At 40.7% G+C, this 17,100-nt stretch overlaps 1 protein-coding gene across 1 annotated transcript; it reads right to left on the minus strand.

The window, feature by feature from the left end:
• Positions 1 to 5,663: 5,663 nt before the first annotated feature.
• On the minus strand, positions 5,664 to 12,738 carry rgra (retinal G protein coupled receptor a). Its single transcript, XM_061039835.1, has 7 exons — positions 12,409 to 12,738; positions 11,922 to 12,078; positions 11,296 to 11,417; positions 10,553 to 10,706; positions 10,328 to 10,445; positions 8,511 to 8,624; positions 5,664 to 7,633 (listed from the first exon to the last, which is right to left on the minus strand). The coding sequence occupies exons 1-7, from the start codon at positions 12,485 to 12,487 to the stop codon at positions 7,490 to 7,492; spliced, it is 888 nt and encodes a 295-aa protein (XP_060895818.1). The 5' UTR covers positions 12,488 to 12,738; the 3' UTR covers positions 5,664 to 7,489.
• Between the last annotated feature and the right edge of the window lie 4,362 nt (positions 12,739 to 17,100).

Here is a 17,100-nt window from a genome sequence, read left to right on the forward strand (position 1 = left end):
TAACCTTTGCACCTGCTGAACATTACTAAGCTCTTATATGATTGATTGTATTTATTTACATGTCATGCTTGAATAACTTTCTTGAAAATTACACCCAAGTTTTTCGGTGTTAGTCCTCCCAAGGATTTAACCCCTATGCTGGGACATAGCCCTAATATGCTTAATTCAGATTCACACCTTAACCACCTAACATCATCATGCTATTATTACGGTTAGCTTGTTAGCATGCTTAAGATTAGCACAACATTGCAAGACATCTTATTTTTTATTTCGAGAGCACCGTATAAACAGGAACAGTCCAGAGTGCTTCTGGATGCTGCAATCAATCATAGCCTCAAAACATTTAACATAGCAGTAGGCTACTTATTGAAGTATCTAATTCCAACGTCCAAATCAAGAACTCTAGTTCAGCATGAAAAACAAATGTCTTAAGTGACTTTATATAATAGCCAACTCTTAGTTGTTTTGATTTAAACTCTCATCCTATTGGTTTCATATTGAATAATAGCTGATTCAAACCTTCCACATGAGTAGCACCAGATTTGTGATTTCATAAAAGAAGTTTCCAAAGCTTTTCACAGTCATGATACACCCTATATTAAATGAACTGTTATGATGGACAGACAAAGGCCCGGTCAGCTGGAAGTCTGTGTGAACTGGAGAGGAAGCAGATATATGCCAGTCTTGCCACAGCAAATATAGCAATATTTTTGTTACAAGTATCCTCATCAATCCTTGTAATATTCTTTATTTTCTCTCCCACATTGCTCAGTGGAATGCAGATTCATATCCTAACTTCGCCTCTCCTTCTGGAACAGTCCTGACTCTGTTCGCCTCCCTCTCTTTCTCCTGCACTCGTGGTCATGTTGCTGAGTAATCCGCTCAAAAAGCCCATATGAAACTTCACTGGTTGACCAGACATAATCCTCAGTGAACTCTAAGTACCTGAATATGTTTGATTGTAAGAGAGGGCAAGCCGATGGAAAAAAAATGAAAAAAAGAGCACACTGTGGTCTCCTGCCAGATATTTGGATTCAAACTATAACATAATCCAGTAGTTATGTGACGTCAAATCTCTGGTCTGTGTGGTTTTAATGATTAATCTGATGACATCATCTGTGACGACAAATCCTTTTGGGTACTAATAATCTATGAAGAGAGAAAAGTCTCTCTTTTTTTTTACACAACAAGGTAATACCCCTGGAAAATGCACTAGCTATTCAAAGTGCTTTTCTCAAACATTACCACTGTTAAGATAAGATATACTTTATTCATCCCAGCAGGGAAATTTAGGTGTTCCAGCAGCCAGCATACATACAAACACACAACACAACACACATATACATACATATCCCACCCATACAAAAAAACATGAGCCCACAGTACAGTTTGATATATGATATATGCAACTCAGGCTAAAGTTTAAAAGTTTAAATGTCTTCTGTCCTTACTTAAAGGGGAGTCGTTATAAAGTGCAATTGCAGTAGGTAAAAAAGTATTTTTAAATCTGTCCTTTTTGCAGCTTAGCTGCCGTAGCCTCCCACTAAAAACACTCTTTTGTTCACACACAAGATTGTGTAAGGGATGCATGTTATTGTCCATAATGTTCAACAGTTTCTGTATCATCCTTTTGCCCAACACCACCTCCAGGGGCTCCACAGCAGTCCCCAGCCCTCCTAATCAGCTTGTTAAGCTTTTTAGAGTCACAAGCCCTGACGCTGCTGCCCCAACAGACGGCTGCAAAGAAAATGGCACTTGCCACAACAGTCTGATAAAACATGGATAACATTTTGCTACACACATTAAAAGACCTAAGCTTCCTCAAGAAGTAGAGTCTGCTCTGACCCTTCTTGTAGACGGCCTCTGTGTGGTGCTTCCAGTCCAGTTTATTGTTCATGTGCACCCCCAAGTATTTATAGCACTCCACCACCTGCACCTCATCCCCAAGGATAGAGATGGTGCTTAGCTCAGGCCTGGCCCTCCTAAAGTCCACCACCATTTCCTTGGTCTTTGTTACATTTAACACCAGGTGGTTCTTCCCACTCCATGCAACAAAGTTATCCACCAGCTGCCTGTATTCTGTCTCCTCTCCACCACTGATACACCCTACTATCGCAGTATCGTCTGAGAACTTCTGTAAGTGACAAGCCTCAGAGTTATACTGGAAGTCTGAGGTGTATAGTGTGAAGAGGAGAGGGGGCAGCACAGTCCCCTGCGGCGCTCCTGTGCCACTGACCGCCCGCTCAGACACAGACCTCCCCAGCCTCACAAACTGTGGTCTGTCAGTCAGGTAATCCATGATCCATGATGTTGTGGTGGTGTCTACCTGCATCAGCTCCAGCTTCTCACGTAGCAGTACTGGCTGTATGGTGTTAAAAGCACTTGAAAAATCAAAAAACATAATCCTCACAGTGCTATCAGACTTGTCTAGGTGAGAGTGGGCTCTGTGGAGTAGGTAGATGATGGCGTCCTCAACCCCCACCCTTGGGCAGCATGCAAACTGCAATGGGTCCAGGTAGCTGGTCACCTGTGGTCTCAGGTGGGCCAAGACCAGCCTCTCAAGTACCTTCATGATGTGCGATGTTGGGGCAACTGGTCTGTAGTCATTGAGCGCAGAGGGAGAGGGTTTCTTGGGGACCGGAACAAGGCAGGATGTTTTCCACAGCACTGGCACCCTCCCCTGGCTGAGGTTGAAAAGATGCTGTAAAATGCCACATACCTGACCTGCGCAGGCTTTCAAAACCCCTGGGGCTGATGCCATCTGGACCTGCTGCCTTGTTCTGGCCGAGTCTCTCGAGCTGCATTCTCACCTGGCTACTGGAGACAGACAGCCAGGCCAGAGAAGTGTGGGGTAGGGGTGCTGCACGGTGGGGGTCAGAGCATGTTGGGGGGGTGCCGTCCAGGTAACTTGCGGGGAGGGGGGGGGGCCTTTGTGAGGGGGGAGGATGTAGGGTCTGTGTGGCTATCAGGGGCCGGGGAGGTAGCCAAAGGCCTCATGCTGAACCTATTGAAGAACACGTTCATCTCATTGGCCCTTTCCTGACTACCTTCTGCCTGATTTCCTTTCACCTTGAAGCCGGTTATGGTTTTCATACCGTGCCACACATCCCTCATGTTGTTCTGCTGGAGCTTGCTCTCCAGCTTCCTCCTGTATGCCTCCTTGTTTTCTCTCAGCCTCGCCCTCAACTCCCTCTGTACGCTCTTCAGCAACTCACTGTCACCGTCCCTGAATGCCTTCTTCTTTTTATTTAGCAGACATTTTAAATCCCTGGTGGTCCAGGGTTTATTGTTTGCAAAGCACCTCACCTCCCTAGTAGGTACAGTTATACAATCCGTCATGGAGGCAATGTTATTCCCACGGGGTTCGCAGAGCACATCCCAGTCTGTAGCCTCAAAACACCCTTGCTGGAGCTAATTGGTTTCCTGAGACCACCTCCTGACTGTCCTCGTGGTTACCGGTTGCCGCTGAACAATGGGTGTGTAGGTGGGACTAAGCAGAACCAGGTTATGGTCTGACCTACCAATACATCCTGCATGTTTGCATCCAGTAAATCCAGTGTTTTATTGTCTCTGGTAGGGCACATGACAAATTGGTGAAAAGTCGGTAGGGTTGTAGAGAGAGAGGCATGATTAAAATCCCCAGAGATTGCAACGAAGGCATTTGGATGTTGTGTGAGTATTTTAGCAGAGTCATTCTACAGTTTGGTCAGAGTTTGTTTTATTTGCTGATTATATAGTTTAACCAAATAGGTGAGCAATGGCCACCAAGATGTACAACCACTTTCCATAATCCTTCTTTTATAAACAGTACAGAAACGTACTGTATTGTGTAACTGATAGTGGTTGTCAGAATAGTCAATATTTTATCAGTGTATTTACAGTGTCACTGCAATGATTCCAGTCTGACTGGTTTACTGCTGCTTCTCAGGAACCGGATGAACATTAACATAGTCTCAAAACAGTGCATGAAACTTAGGTGCTGCACAGAGAGATTATAGCTATTGCTAATTTCCAACTTTTGTCCCTAGTGGGGCCTTTGGGTAAACAAAGTAAAAATATAGACATTTGATCACATAAAACCACATAACACTATATAAGGAGTCATTCAAATACATAAAAAATATGACAATACAAATGCTGTAAACCAATGGAAATTACAGATTTCAGATTATACGATTTAAAATTGGTACAGGTCTGGTTTGCTTGCAGCCACCTTTTTGCAAAAGTTATTTTGAGTTCAGGTGGTAATGTGCTCCAGAGTTTACAGCCTTTGATGGAGAAAGCTGATGGTCCAAATGTAGATCTGCGTTGTGTATGTTATAGTTTCCATTCACAATGCTTCTTGTTACCCGTTCTGTCCTGAACATATCTGGAAAGAGGTGCAGGAGTGAGATTGTTGATACATTTAAAAACTAGTTTGAGAAAACATAAATGCAAAACGCTCTCAAAACTAAGCAGGTTGTGTCTTTTCAGTATGTGACAGTGATGCCACCGTCAGGTTTTTTGTCCATTTTTATCCTGGTCTGTAAGGATGGAAGGTTTCTGATTGTGTCATGTCTATCATAACTATTATACAGAGTCTAACATAGATGCATTTTCTGTCAAATAAAGCATTGAATAACTATTCTTTTAGTTTGATTTGACGTTTTTTTTCCTAATGAATTATTGCATAACGTGCTCTCAAACTGCAAACATCCGTTTGTGTCGGCTTAGGAAGTGACTCTTCAGACCAGCTGACAGCTCCATATGTCCTTCAGTGTCTAGGGACTCTGATGTACACGTCATGGAGTATTTTATTTATTCTAAAAAAGATAATCTGCTCAGGACTGATGTATAAAGCAAATCTTCATCCTAATATCTCATGAACATCATGGCATTTAAAAGTGTAATCTATTGTGTTTTCCTGCAGATGACTGAATTAGCTGACAGATGAGAACAAGTGCTGCGTTTACCCACTACAGTACATATGTGTCATTAACACATGCAATTATGCAACAACCGGCTCTGCTGACAGGCGGCCGTCAATTAATCTGCTTAGAAACACCAACTGGGGGCATCTACTGTACGTTAACCTCTGGGCATGATCATCCTCGTGCTGGTGTCGGAGAATGTCTAGTTCACTTTAATTGTAACGACTCACATCAAGAGCTGGAAAGACTCAGAGCTGCAGAAAAAACAAAAACAAGTACCACAAATAGTAAAGTAAAAGTTATGCACACAACATTTTTACTTGTATAAAATTAAGTGTAATACATGTTACATACGTTACTAATCCCGGAGGAGAAATTCTGGTTTCACACTCTGTTATTGAGAAACATGCTTCTCACACACATGCACAAACATGACCTGTGGGCATGCATTAATGGAGAGATGTCAGAGTGGGGCTGCTACACACTGCTACTGTGTGGACCGCAGGAGTATCATCTATCATAATACATCACAATGAAAATGATCTGAATCTGCAAAGTTACTAGATTAATTTCACAAATGTATCTTTAAGATTTGTGGGAAAAAAGTAAGATAAAAAAGGTTTTTACTCAGTAAAGCATGGAACAGTTTTAAGTATTGAATGTATAGTTATAATGGTAGTTAAAATGCAGATGGAGCTTGCTGCTTTTTTTTTTACACAATGAGTCAGTTAAAGTGAAGACAGAGAGACAAAACAGTTTGAATTCTTTATTAATTATCTAAGATTGCATTGATAAATGGACGATTCATTCCGCATGGAAGATCATCTTCTGTCAGTTATGAACAGAAAAAGAATAACATTTAAAAGACAAAAAACAACATTATAATCAAGATTCCAGGGATTTTCAGAGGTGAATAAGTATACAAATGTATATATTACTATACAATAGATTTTGTGGGATCATTGTCATCCTGCCTGCTAACATCTGGAGTCAAGATGCTCGCCTCTAAATGACCTCTAAGGATTTTAAGAACTTCACACTTCAGTTATTTAAACATTTAAATATAAGAGTATGGTTGTGAATAGACTTGATCATGTTGTTGAGAATTAAACATTTTAATAGTGTGAATGATATGCAACAGAGCATTGAAACCTCATTTGCATTTGAACCTTTATGCATATTATATAGGAATCCTTTGTCTTTGAGTGTCCCGCCTCTTTTATCGACCAACACTCTGACTCCAGCTCTGATCAGATGGATTGTCTATAGCGTCATAAAAATCCTTATAAACCTGATCTGAACGTAATGATCTACTACATTAAAGCACTTCTTAGGTGGACTATTGGTTTTTGAAACCTACTGCCAGAAAATATTGATTATATGATAACCACTATGTTATTGTGTATTGTCTATCGTTGTGGTTAGACAACAGAAATGTCAAACAAGGCCTGTTGACAGTAAAGTTAGTATGGAAACTAAATTACATGTATGAAAAATAGTATTATATAATGATATGATAAAGTTGTTTTTTTAACTGTAAAGTATTAAATCCATACCAGGACTATATATTTTAAATGATAAGTGGATATCAATAATCATTCGAATGTAGTGTAAATGTTAACAGACCTTTGTCTTTGTTTATCTGCAAATAAGAAAGCAAGAAGCATGTTCAGTTAATCTACAACCAGCGACTAATCTCTTACTTGTCGTGGGGGCTGTGTATCGATGAATGCTGCTCTTGTTTGAGGATTAGTGCAGTTCTAACTCTGGACACAGAGTTCACAATCGAGCTTAGGGAGCACGACGAGACATCAGTGCATGCAAACACTTTAACATGTAATTGACAGGCACTTGACGAGGAGGGAAGACTCTCCGTCTGTCAGACCCAGAGAGAAATTGGTGACCTGAATCCTTTGTTAAAAACGTTTTAGCTGTGAGACTAAAGCATTTTTTTTACGTTTCGATTTGTTCCCCTTGACAAAGCTAAGATAGCTGCCTTTTGTTGACGAGTGACAATGATGTTTTGACTGTAAGAAAAGCAACGCTGCATCGCTGTTTAAGGTTAAACAGCCAAAACATCAAATGCTAATATTTGCTTTGGTTTGAAGTTCCTAACAATACTTCCTGTTCAGGGATGTTTGTATTCTAAGATAACCTTGAATATAAAGACCAAACTTCTATTATTAAAGTCTGTTTACAGTAAACATTTCTTATGAAATGCAAAATGAAAGTCACCCCCTGCTTAATGCAATTACTTCTATTTGTTTCAACATTGTCCCAAGAATACAAAACAAATCATGTGTTTGTTACAGAAAAAGTCCAGTGAAATTACTGAAATGAAAATGAGCTCCAGTTGCTTCTAGATTCTTCCAAAAGGAAATGTTTATATCGTTTGGTCCTTTTACTAAATACAATTTCAGGAACAAAGGCCTACAAATATAGGACAGATGTTTACAAGGGGAAATGGCAACCACCGTTCAAAACACACCACATGCACGTACACTCACAGACAGCAAACATCTAAGTACCTGTGAGAAACCACCAGGACAGAATGTGTGTGTAATTATTACATGCTTAGTTTATTTGGACTTGTTCTCAATTTGAGGCACATCAATCTTTTCCCCGGTCAGGAGCTGCCAGATGCCTCCTCTGTAGTTCTCATTTCCCAAAGCGTACAGGAAGACGTTGAAGGTGGGAGAAGTCTTAGCCAGGATGGGAGCCATCTGCAGAGACAGGTGCAAGGAGGTAGTCAGTACAGGGTTACAGATTCTCATCAAGATGTACTGAGGTACCGTTATCATGCTGATTAATTAAAGCTACAATGTGTTGAATTTCACTCTTTTTTTTTGGGTGGGGAGAAACAGCATTGAGAAGTTTATCTTTTATCTCTTTTATTTAGCAGCTCTTTTACTTTTCTCCACACTTCTTTTAACTCTACAACAACATCACTTCCTCGTCTCTAATCACTGAACTAACCAATCAGAGGCTTACGTGGCCAACTGTTAACTTAAGGAAAATCACATGGGTAGAGTTATCAAACTATTGTCACAGTTGTAGTGAAAGATGTTCCAAATAAATATACAATCCTGTAAACAATACCTTTTTATGACCACTAAAATATGTTGAAAGCTCACTATACAGACTCTGCAAACATGCTTTGAGTTTTAGTCAATATTAACTTTATCTCTAAGGTTTAAGGTTACATCCAATTTAAGATAGGATGATGATTGTTTTGTGAGAAAATACAAAATCTCTATTGAAACAGGAGCTTCATGGTGTTTCTAAAGAAATAGCAGCATGCATAGCTTTAAGCTTTTCAATCTTAATATTCTAGAGAAATGGACATTTGCAATATTCTATTGCACAAGTTTACATTTCCAAGATGTGACCTTGACAAGTTTATACGACTGTGGCTCAGAGGTGGAGTGGGTCGTCTCTCAATTCGAAGGTCAGGGGTTAGATCGCCAGCTCCTGCAGTTACATGTCAGGTATGTCCTTGGGCAAGATACTTAACCCCAAGTTGCTCCCACTGCTTCGTCAGCGGGTTTTGTAAAAGTGCTTTGAGTAGTCAGAGGACTAGAATACACGGACGATGCTTACCATCCTGAGCTTAGGGGAAACCAAGGTGGCGTTCTCTATGGCGGCGTAGAAAGCCAGGACACCATAGGGGCCCCAGCAGAGCAGCATGGTCTTCAGAGGGGCGTTGGCGTTAAACTACAGGCGGTTGGGAAGGAAAGAGAGAAAGAGCGAGCAGGACAGGAGGGTGAAATAAAAACAGAAAGGAATGAAAAGTGGAGCAACCAGAGAGAGAGAGATAAGATCAGGACAAGAACAATTAGTTAAGTTCAACCATGAAGAGTAAAGAACAAAATGCCTTGTGTCATGAGGTTTTTGACTCCAGGGCGAGTCACACGAATGGGATAATGACTGGGAGAAAAACAGCATCTGTGTTAAGATCATTCAAGCTAACTATCAGAAAGAGCTTAAAATAAAGGAGCAGGTTGTTGTAAGCCGGGGGTCGACAAAGGCTTCTTATTAGTTAGAGTTAAAACACAAAGAGAGAAAGTTAACCCGTAGCTTTAAGATTAGCTTCTTTTTTTTTTTACATCTGGGGTATTTTTAAGGGTTGGTAATCCACACATTAATGGCTGCACTTTCATGACATTTCCCAGAGTTAATATGCACAGAGTAAAATTAAAACAACTTCAAGTTATCCTCATGCATGCACATCTAAAGTAGCTTTAATTGATTGTATTACACAATGTCTAAAAGACTCATATTCATTCACTCAGCTTCTGCTCTGTATTGTAAGCTAGTTGATACTTGCAATTCCCATCTAATTGGATCATTCTTTCCACATTTCCCACAAAATCTGCCTGACATATTTGGCATGTTTTGAATCCTTGCGAACTTCAACGGAACTAACGTTTTAAATAAGGTTTAAATGGGTTTGAACAAAGTTTGGCTCCTCATCATGAGTTTGAACAAGAGAGAGAGAAACCTGCCCTGACATGCAAGTTTCAGGGGCATTTGAAGATTTTCATGCAGCAACTTCTGACACAACTTTCCTTCACCCTTTCCTGACTGCAGGACGTGTCTGGACAATGAAATACCTGCTGGTGTTTATCGCACACAGGTCATGTGTCAGACATATTGGGCAGAAATTAAATAATTGCATAATTTAATTGTCTTTCCTCTGCAGCCTTTGTGCTTGTAATGAAAGTGTCTCAGGCCAACTCGGATGACTGTGAATAATGGGCTTATGCAACGTAGAGTGAGGCAACCTGATTTGCCCCCTGAGGAACGCAACTATTGAACTCCATTCACTGATACAGTTTGTTTTCAAAGAGCAGCTACTGTCAGAAATCCAAACTAAAGAGCCCGGCCTTCCTCCCGTGGCCTATATATGTCACAAGCTGCAGGCTGCACATTCAGAGTCTGTTTTGTTTCCCTGAAAAGGGACCACGTGGAGGAGTTACTCTAGGAAGAGATGAAATAGACGACAGTAGAGGGGGATCTGTGATTCATCATAGTGGATGACTTCAAAGAATGGAGACTTTTATGTGCTGTTCATAATTTGAGAAATTTCACATTTGGCACAAAGACTCAGTTATTTCCAGCCGCCAGTTTATTGGATTTTAGAGGAATTTCTAAATTCCTCTGAATCATGCATGTGGTTAAATGGTAGATTAGAGCACTGAAGCAAAATTAAGCCTGTCCTCCAACTTAAGTTTGAAATCTGAGAGTGAATATCCAAATCGCTTAAAACTTCTGATCCTGTTTATTTAAAATAATGAACGATTATTTGTGTGTTTTAGTGTAAAACAACAGAGAAAGAATACAACTTCTACTAAAATATAAAGAAATACTTCATAAAATATGTACAATAAGTGAAGTTTAGAGTCATTTTCTCTTACCCTGGGGTTTCCGGTCTTCTTGAATTTCTGTGCGATGGACTGGTAGGAGGACATGACAACAAACACCTGGATGGCCATGTTGAAGATCGCCATGGGGATCAGGTAGGACACGTAGTTTCTGTGAACGCACAGGAGGGTCTTAGTATAGAACAGGTATAGAGAATGCGAAGACATCTACATTTATCTCCATTGCATAGTGAAGCATGTAGGTGTAATCATGTGTACCTGTCTCCCTTGGTGTAGTCCAGGGTGCAGCAGGTCCTGAGGGGCTCGTAGTCGTACTCTCCCCAGCCGATGAGGGGCATGGCGGACCAGAAGGCGGTGAAGAGCCAGATAAAGATGGACAGAGTGATGGCGCTGCTCCACTGCAGCTTTGTCCCTGAAGAGAGCGAGAGAGTAGAAACACTCCTCATTACTATTTCTAACACCTCTGACAATGTGAGTGAGTGCTCGTATTTTTAATCAGTCTGGTAATGGTCGCACTACTGATGCTGTAGCAACTTGTTTTCACCTGCTCACATCAGAATAGCTAACTGTAAAAATTATGGAGAGGTGTCGAGACAGTTCCTCTTACATGGATCCTGCTAACAATGGCTACAAGTCGCAGTAAGGCTGATTTTTATAGCTTAATAAGAAAAGTGTGCCTTCTTATTCATAAACCTCTCAGGTTGCAGTTTTAACACCATTTGCTTATCTTACAGCAACAGCTGTGTTATTCTGTGGTGATCACAACAGTCTGTAGCCTAATAAGACAACAGGCCACTTGTTGATCAGCTGTCTGCCTCAGAATAGCAGGAGTTCTTAAGACCAGCTTGAGACCGGGGACAAACACCCGCTCAGTGTTTTGTGTGCCAAAAGAAACTGTGCTCCGCAGTGGAGGAAAAAGAAGAACGTGTTTGGTTGTGGCTACCTGCTGAACTATGCAGGTGCTGGTGCTGGTGCTGGTGCAGAAGGAGGTGTTAACTTACTGGTGCAGTACTGGTGGTATCTGTCCCAGGCGATGGCGGCTATGAAGTGGATGCTGGCGAGAGCTGTGATGAAGCCCTGGAAACCGTGAGTCTGGCAACCATCAGAGCCGTAAGGCCAGTATCTGGAGACACATACATGCCACATAAACATACATTAATACACTCATATAAACAGAATGACGGCAAAGAAATGTTCTCTACAGCATGTGCTAAATATGATCCTGTCAAACATGGTGAAGCTAAAGGAAAAAGCAATCAATCAATATATTTATTTCAGCCAATGGATCTTTATTTAAAGCATGCATAAAATTAATAGAATATATAATCACTCATGGGTGTATATTTAAAGAATAAATAATAAAAATAAGAGTATAATCCCTGGAGCAGCATCTCTCATCTCCTGATTACAGGCTGAAAATCCTCTGCACTTTATGACAAAGGCTGGTTCAATGTATTGAGCGCTCCCCCCTCTCCGAAGCCCTCACTGCTCCTCGATTACTTTCGATTATTCCCCTCGAGGGCAAATAGAAGTTGTTACACCAACGCTATCATTCACTCATTGCATATTATTTATGGCCACTGTACACTCCGACCTTATGAAAGGAGGTGGCTGTTACATCACTCACCTCAGGAAGCTGGAGAAAGCGGCGATGGTGGCGTTCATGGAGATGCCACAGTCAGCTAACGCTAAACTGAAGACGAGGTAGTTGCTGGGGGTCCTCAGCTCTCTCACTTTGAGGAAGGCGACGATTGTCACCATATTTAGAAAGAAGCCCAGCAGACCTTCAATAGAGGAGGAATGAGCAGTTCATATTGTGGATGAAGGCAGTGTTTACGCGGGGAGAAATAGTGAGCAGAACGATATGCACTGTATCGCGCCGCATGCAGCACCGTAACATTTCATAATAAAGATATTAGTGTACAGTGTATAAGTGGAGGTTATTCTGGTATTTTACAGAGAAAAATACAGATCCTTCCTCTCGTAACATTAAAGCCTGGTGTCAGTGACCGAGCGGCGTAAGGTCCTGTCAGAGGTGGATGTTACAGCTGGCTCAGCCCTCGCAGGATTTGGTTGAATTCCAACACTACACTAAACAAAACAAAACCACTCACCCTCCACCAGCAGACATGATCCCAGGGAGAACACGTCAAAGTCGGAGAAGCCCTCCGGTAACGGGTACGTTGCAACCATCCTGAAGCCGAACTGACAAAAACCCTCAAAGTGCAGCTGTCACAGACTTTTCACTCCTCGCCTCTGCTCGTTTACTATGTGCCTGGATGAAAGTGAAGGGAGTCCGCTTTTAAAGGGGCATTTCACGTGAAAAGCATGCACTTCATTATGTAAAGCCCCCCTCTCTCTGTCGCCCCAATCCGTGCAGGAATGCCTTAATGAACAGAACCACACAAACCGCAGCTCTTAATGCGTATTTGCCCACCGCAACAGCAAAGCCCTCAATTAGTTACACAACAAGCCTTTGTGCGTCCGCGCCCCGGTGAGGATGCAGCCGCTGCTGATGTCAAACGACGAGGCGACACGTTTGATGCAGCCGAGCAGCTCCGCGTAGCTTTGACTAAACACAACAGGTGTCTGCAGAGCTGCAGCCTCAAAACACTCAAATTTTATCCTACTCCCCAAATATGATATATGTACATTTTCAAATAATCATTTTAATATGTTTAGACTCATGTTGTTGTTTTTTGCTATAGGTGCTGCATTACAGTTTGACTGATGTCCCATCCAGAGGCTACAGATACAAATATGCTCATGTCAGTATGTCTACAGATATGGAGTTTGTGCTTCTATCTGCAGGCAATCATACGAGCAAACCATTCATTATTCCCAGATAATCTGTCTTTGATCATGTAGTCATTTATTTCAGTTTAAAATCAAATGCATCATTCTAATCGCTCTGCTCATTCACTGATTGATCAACAAAGCTTTTATCACACTACAGAGGATCTATGTTATTGCCACTCAGTTGGTCATGTGACAGGACAGTTGTTTCTGAATTTGAACACATCAGCATTTGCTTTGTTGCAATTTTCCAGGGACTCAATCTCTGGACAGACACACTGACCTCTAGAGATTAAACCAACTGGTCATCTGCCTAAATTGAAAAAACAATAAATCCATTTTAAGGGAGGCAGACATATCAAAAGTCAGTGAACGCTCAGTTCAGTCTGGAGTTTCATGTGTGATAAGGGCACACATGTTGCGTACAATAAAAGCCTGTGTTGCGGTTCCGCTTTAGCCGACCGCCATGTGTGTTAATGACATAAAATCCAGCCATCATGCTAAGCACACAATGGATTTGTCATGTTTCATGCAGTTGCAACATCAATTGCAGCTTTTCATGCCAAGGGGTTAGAGGGGACACAGGCCTGACATTGTGTGGCTGTAGTCGGTCTGAATCACAGGATTATAAGATCAGAAAACTTGAGAAACATAGGTAAAAATATGTAAAGTCTGTTAATCATATGGAGGTGGCATAGGACGGTAGATTGAAAATCTCAAATTCGTAATTGTAGAACAAAGATCCTCGCAAAAAATGGCTAATTCTGAATTTACATTTAAGAATTTGTGTATCAGACTGAGAAGGAAACCCACCAAATGTAAGAACATTTGTGAGAACGTAGATGAATTTCATATGTTGTGTGATGATCATGGACAAAGATCTGAGTCTCTATTGAACCCAACATGACTTTAAAAATGAATCTGTCACAGTTTTGCCTTAGCTTGCTTTTCAAAAAGTGCTGTTTCAAAGATGTTGGTCCCACTACAAAACTATAAAACCCAAAATCCAAAATCATGTGCTTTCCAGATTTACTGAAGAATATACTCAAAGGTGTAAAGAAATGTTCACACAAGTACTGTAAGTCATATCTGTATGCTTTTTAATTGAATTTATTTTTTTGTTAGAAGTAATTGGGAACTCCAAATCCTATGAAATGCTACTTTAGTACATATCAGTTCTCATGATGCTGTGCACATTAAGAATGACGTTGCACCATGTCCAGCCTTCATACAACATGAAAAGAAACCTTTATTACCCTCAGTAAATGAGATTAACTGCTTGAGTGTAATATGGAATGTTTACGTTTTAAAACACGAGGGAGCGTGATTGCTCAACACATTAGAGCCTCATGAAAGACCTGCAAACACTTAAACTACACTGAAAACACATGGCTCTACACTAAAAGGTTGATTGAATTAACAAAAACAGTAAATAAGACAAAATACTATACATAGTTTGTTAAACTCAAAACACATTCACTGGAGCGGCTGAGGCTCGGTTGGTATTCATCGTCTCTCAACCAGAAGGTCAAGGGTTTGATCCTAAGCTCCTGCAGCAACATGTCCGATGTGTCCTTGGGCAAGACACTTAACCCCAAATTGCCCCGACTGCTATGTCTGCGGTGTATAAATGTGTATGATGGGATTAGTTACTTCTGATGGTCTCACTACTAGCAAGAACTGCCAGCAGAGTGTGAATGGGTGTGAATGGGTAGGCGTGACATGCGGCCTAAAAGCGCCCCTCACTATATAAACTCAAGTCCATTTACCATTTACAGGAGAGAGACAAACTGCTATCCATACTTCTAGCTGCAGTAGTTTATATTTCTATGAATTTGTTGTAGCCGTTATCAGCAGACACGTTTTACGACCTCTCTTCCTGCAGGACTCAGGACTGCAGATTAACATTACTTTTACCAAGGAACAAAGGAACTGATCAATGACTTAAGTCTCCCTCTCAGATAGGATATTATGAACTTTTACAACACCTTGAATAAACAACCGAGCGGAGACAGAACACTCTGCTATCTACGAATTGACCCCAAAGACATGAACTGTGACCGAAACCAGTCTCTGCAAAGTCGTAGAATTGACCATCTGTTGAAGGACTGCTGAAGAACTGAATTAAACCACAGCGTTCAATTCTGCACCAAATGAACATTTATGTCTTTCTTCATCTAGATATTTGTAATTGTCACATTGAATCTATTATAATCATCTTTTTAAACTCAAAATCTGATCTTCAGAACAGGAATAAGAGTTATATTATGTTTAATAGGAATTTGATGTGGAGCGCTATTGCCATCTAGTGTTAGAATATCCATGAATACGTAACCTTCATAATTATACATTTAGACGTGTTATAAAGCATACTCTTTGATATTAGCTATAGATGGTGTTATTTAAAGACACCAATTTCTTTTCCTACTTTATTAATATGTCTTATTAAGAATGTTGACTGTATAACATGTTTTTGTTCACCTACAGGCTGGCATTAACTGAGGATGTTCCCAGATGGTGTGATTTTCATCTCAACATGAATCTGATAAAAATGTTTGTCTAAATATATGACGTGACCCTACATCAACGTGGATCTGATAGAAATAATATCAAAATGAATGGATGGTGACGTATATATGTTTAGATTCTTATTCTTAATCTTATTGAGTAAACTCGGTTTAGTTTAAACAATTGTCCTCCGGTCAGAATGGGAATCACCCGTGGGCGGCAACCCCTCTTTGCCTGCAGACCCCCTCTTCTCATCCAGCTGATAAGAGTTCACACTGAGCTCAGATCTTTGGGTTCTTCTTAGTTTTTGGTTTCTTGAAGTTTAGAGCTTCAGCTCTTGCTCTCTTCTCTTCGGACTTCGGTCCGAATCACTTCTTTTAAGTTTGTGCCGTAGAGACGAGTCTCTGCCGAACTTTCTTTTTCACGCACAATTTTTGGAACATCAATTCTTTCTGGCTCAAGCAAGGTTTTTGAACTTTCTTCTCCAAAGTCTTTGCTCTTCAATTTTGAACGCCAATTCCTTAATTTGGATTCATCAAGATGGCCATCAGGTTAATCTGAATTGGAAATCGACGTATCAAAAGACTCTTTAATACTTTTCCTGTTGGATCCTCTTGGAGCTTCTAAGACGAAGGCTGAACCGACGTACAATCTCCATCCCAGCTGCACACTCCGACCAAGGTGTCAAGGCATCTAATCTGGCCCGTGGACCTCTCTGGGCCTGAAAAGAACCGCTTGCCAGAGACTGAAACGTGGGACCAGCCGGTGGAGTTCAATTGAACACATCTCGCAGTAAGACTGCTGGTGGCAAGGGGTGTTGGAAGATTGAGTCTTGAGTCGTGTCTATTCAGAGCCCTCCTTTAAATCCAAATAGAATCCCAAAATTCCTTTATCAACTTTTTCTTTTTGACTATTTTCTGATTAAGTCATTCAAACAATACCACGTCTTATCTCGTTACTAAATATATAATGTCACCATACATTATAATTGCATTATCCTGATCATAATAATCCTATTCTTTATCTGTTTCATCTATACATTATTGTTTCCCTTTTTTATATTAAATTTTACACATAAAATTCAGGACTTTGTCTGTGTGTTTTCTTGTTTAACATTTCCAGAACTTACTTCTTTCAAGATATGAAACTGACTGATAATTAATTAACTTATACCAAGTTATTTTCTTCCTTTAACAGGAAGTGGTGCCCCTTCTTAAATCCGAGGTTAAATAAAGATATAACATCTTAAAAATTTAATTACGCTACACTGTTATTAATAAGAGATCATCATCCTTTTTACAGTTTTTGTTTTGCCTTCAAGTGAAACAGAGTCAATCCAGCCCTGTGTTTCGTCATCTCTGCATGCCAGCTTCCTTTGTAGAGCCAGCCAAGTGTGTAACACTACACTTCCAGTGTGATGGGAACTGTGCCAACTCACTCATAGTATTTACAGAAATTGCAAAACAAAAGCTTTACAAGTGGAGGACATTTTTCCCTCTGTG

The sequence above is a fragment of the Labrus mixtus genome, chromosome 6 (assembly GCF_963584025.1).
Source record: "Labrus mixtus chromosome 6, fLabMix1.1, whole genome shotgun sequence".
NCBI lineage: Eukaryota > Metazoa > Chordata > Actinopteri > Labriformes > Labridae > Labrus > Labrus mixtus.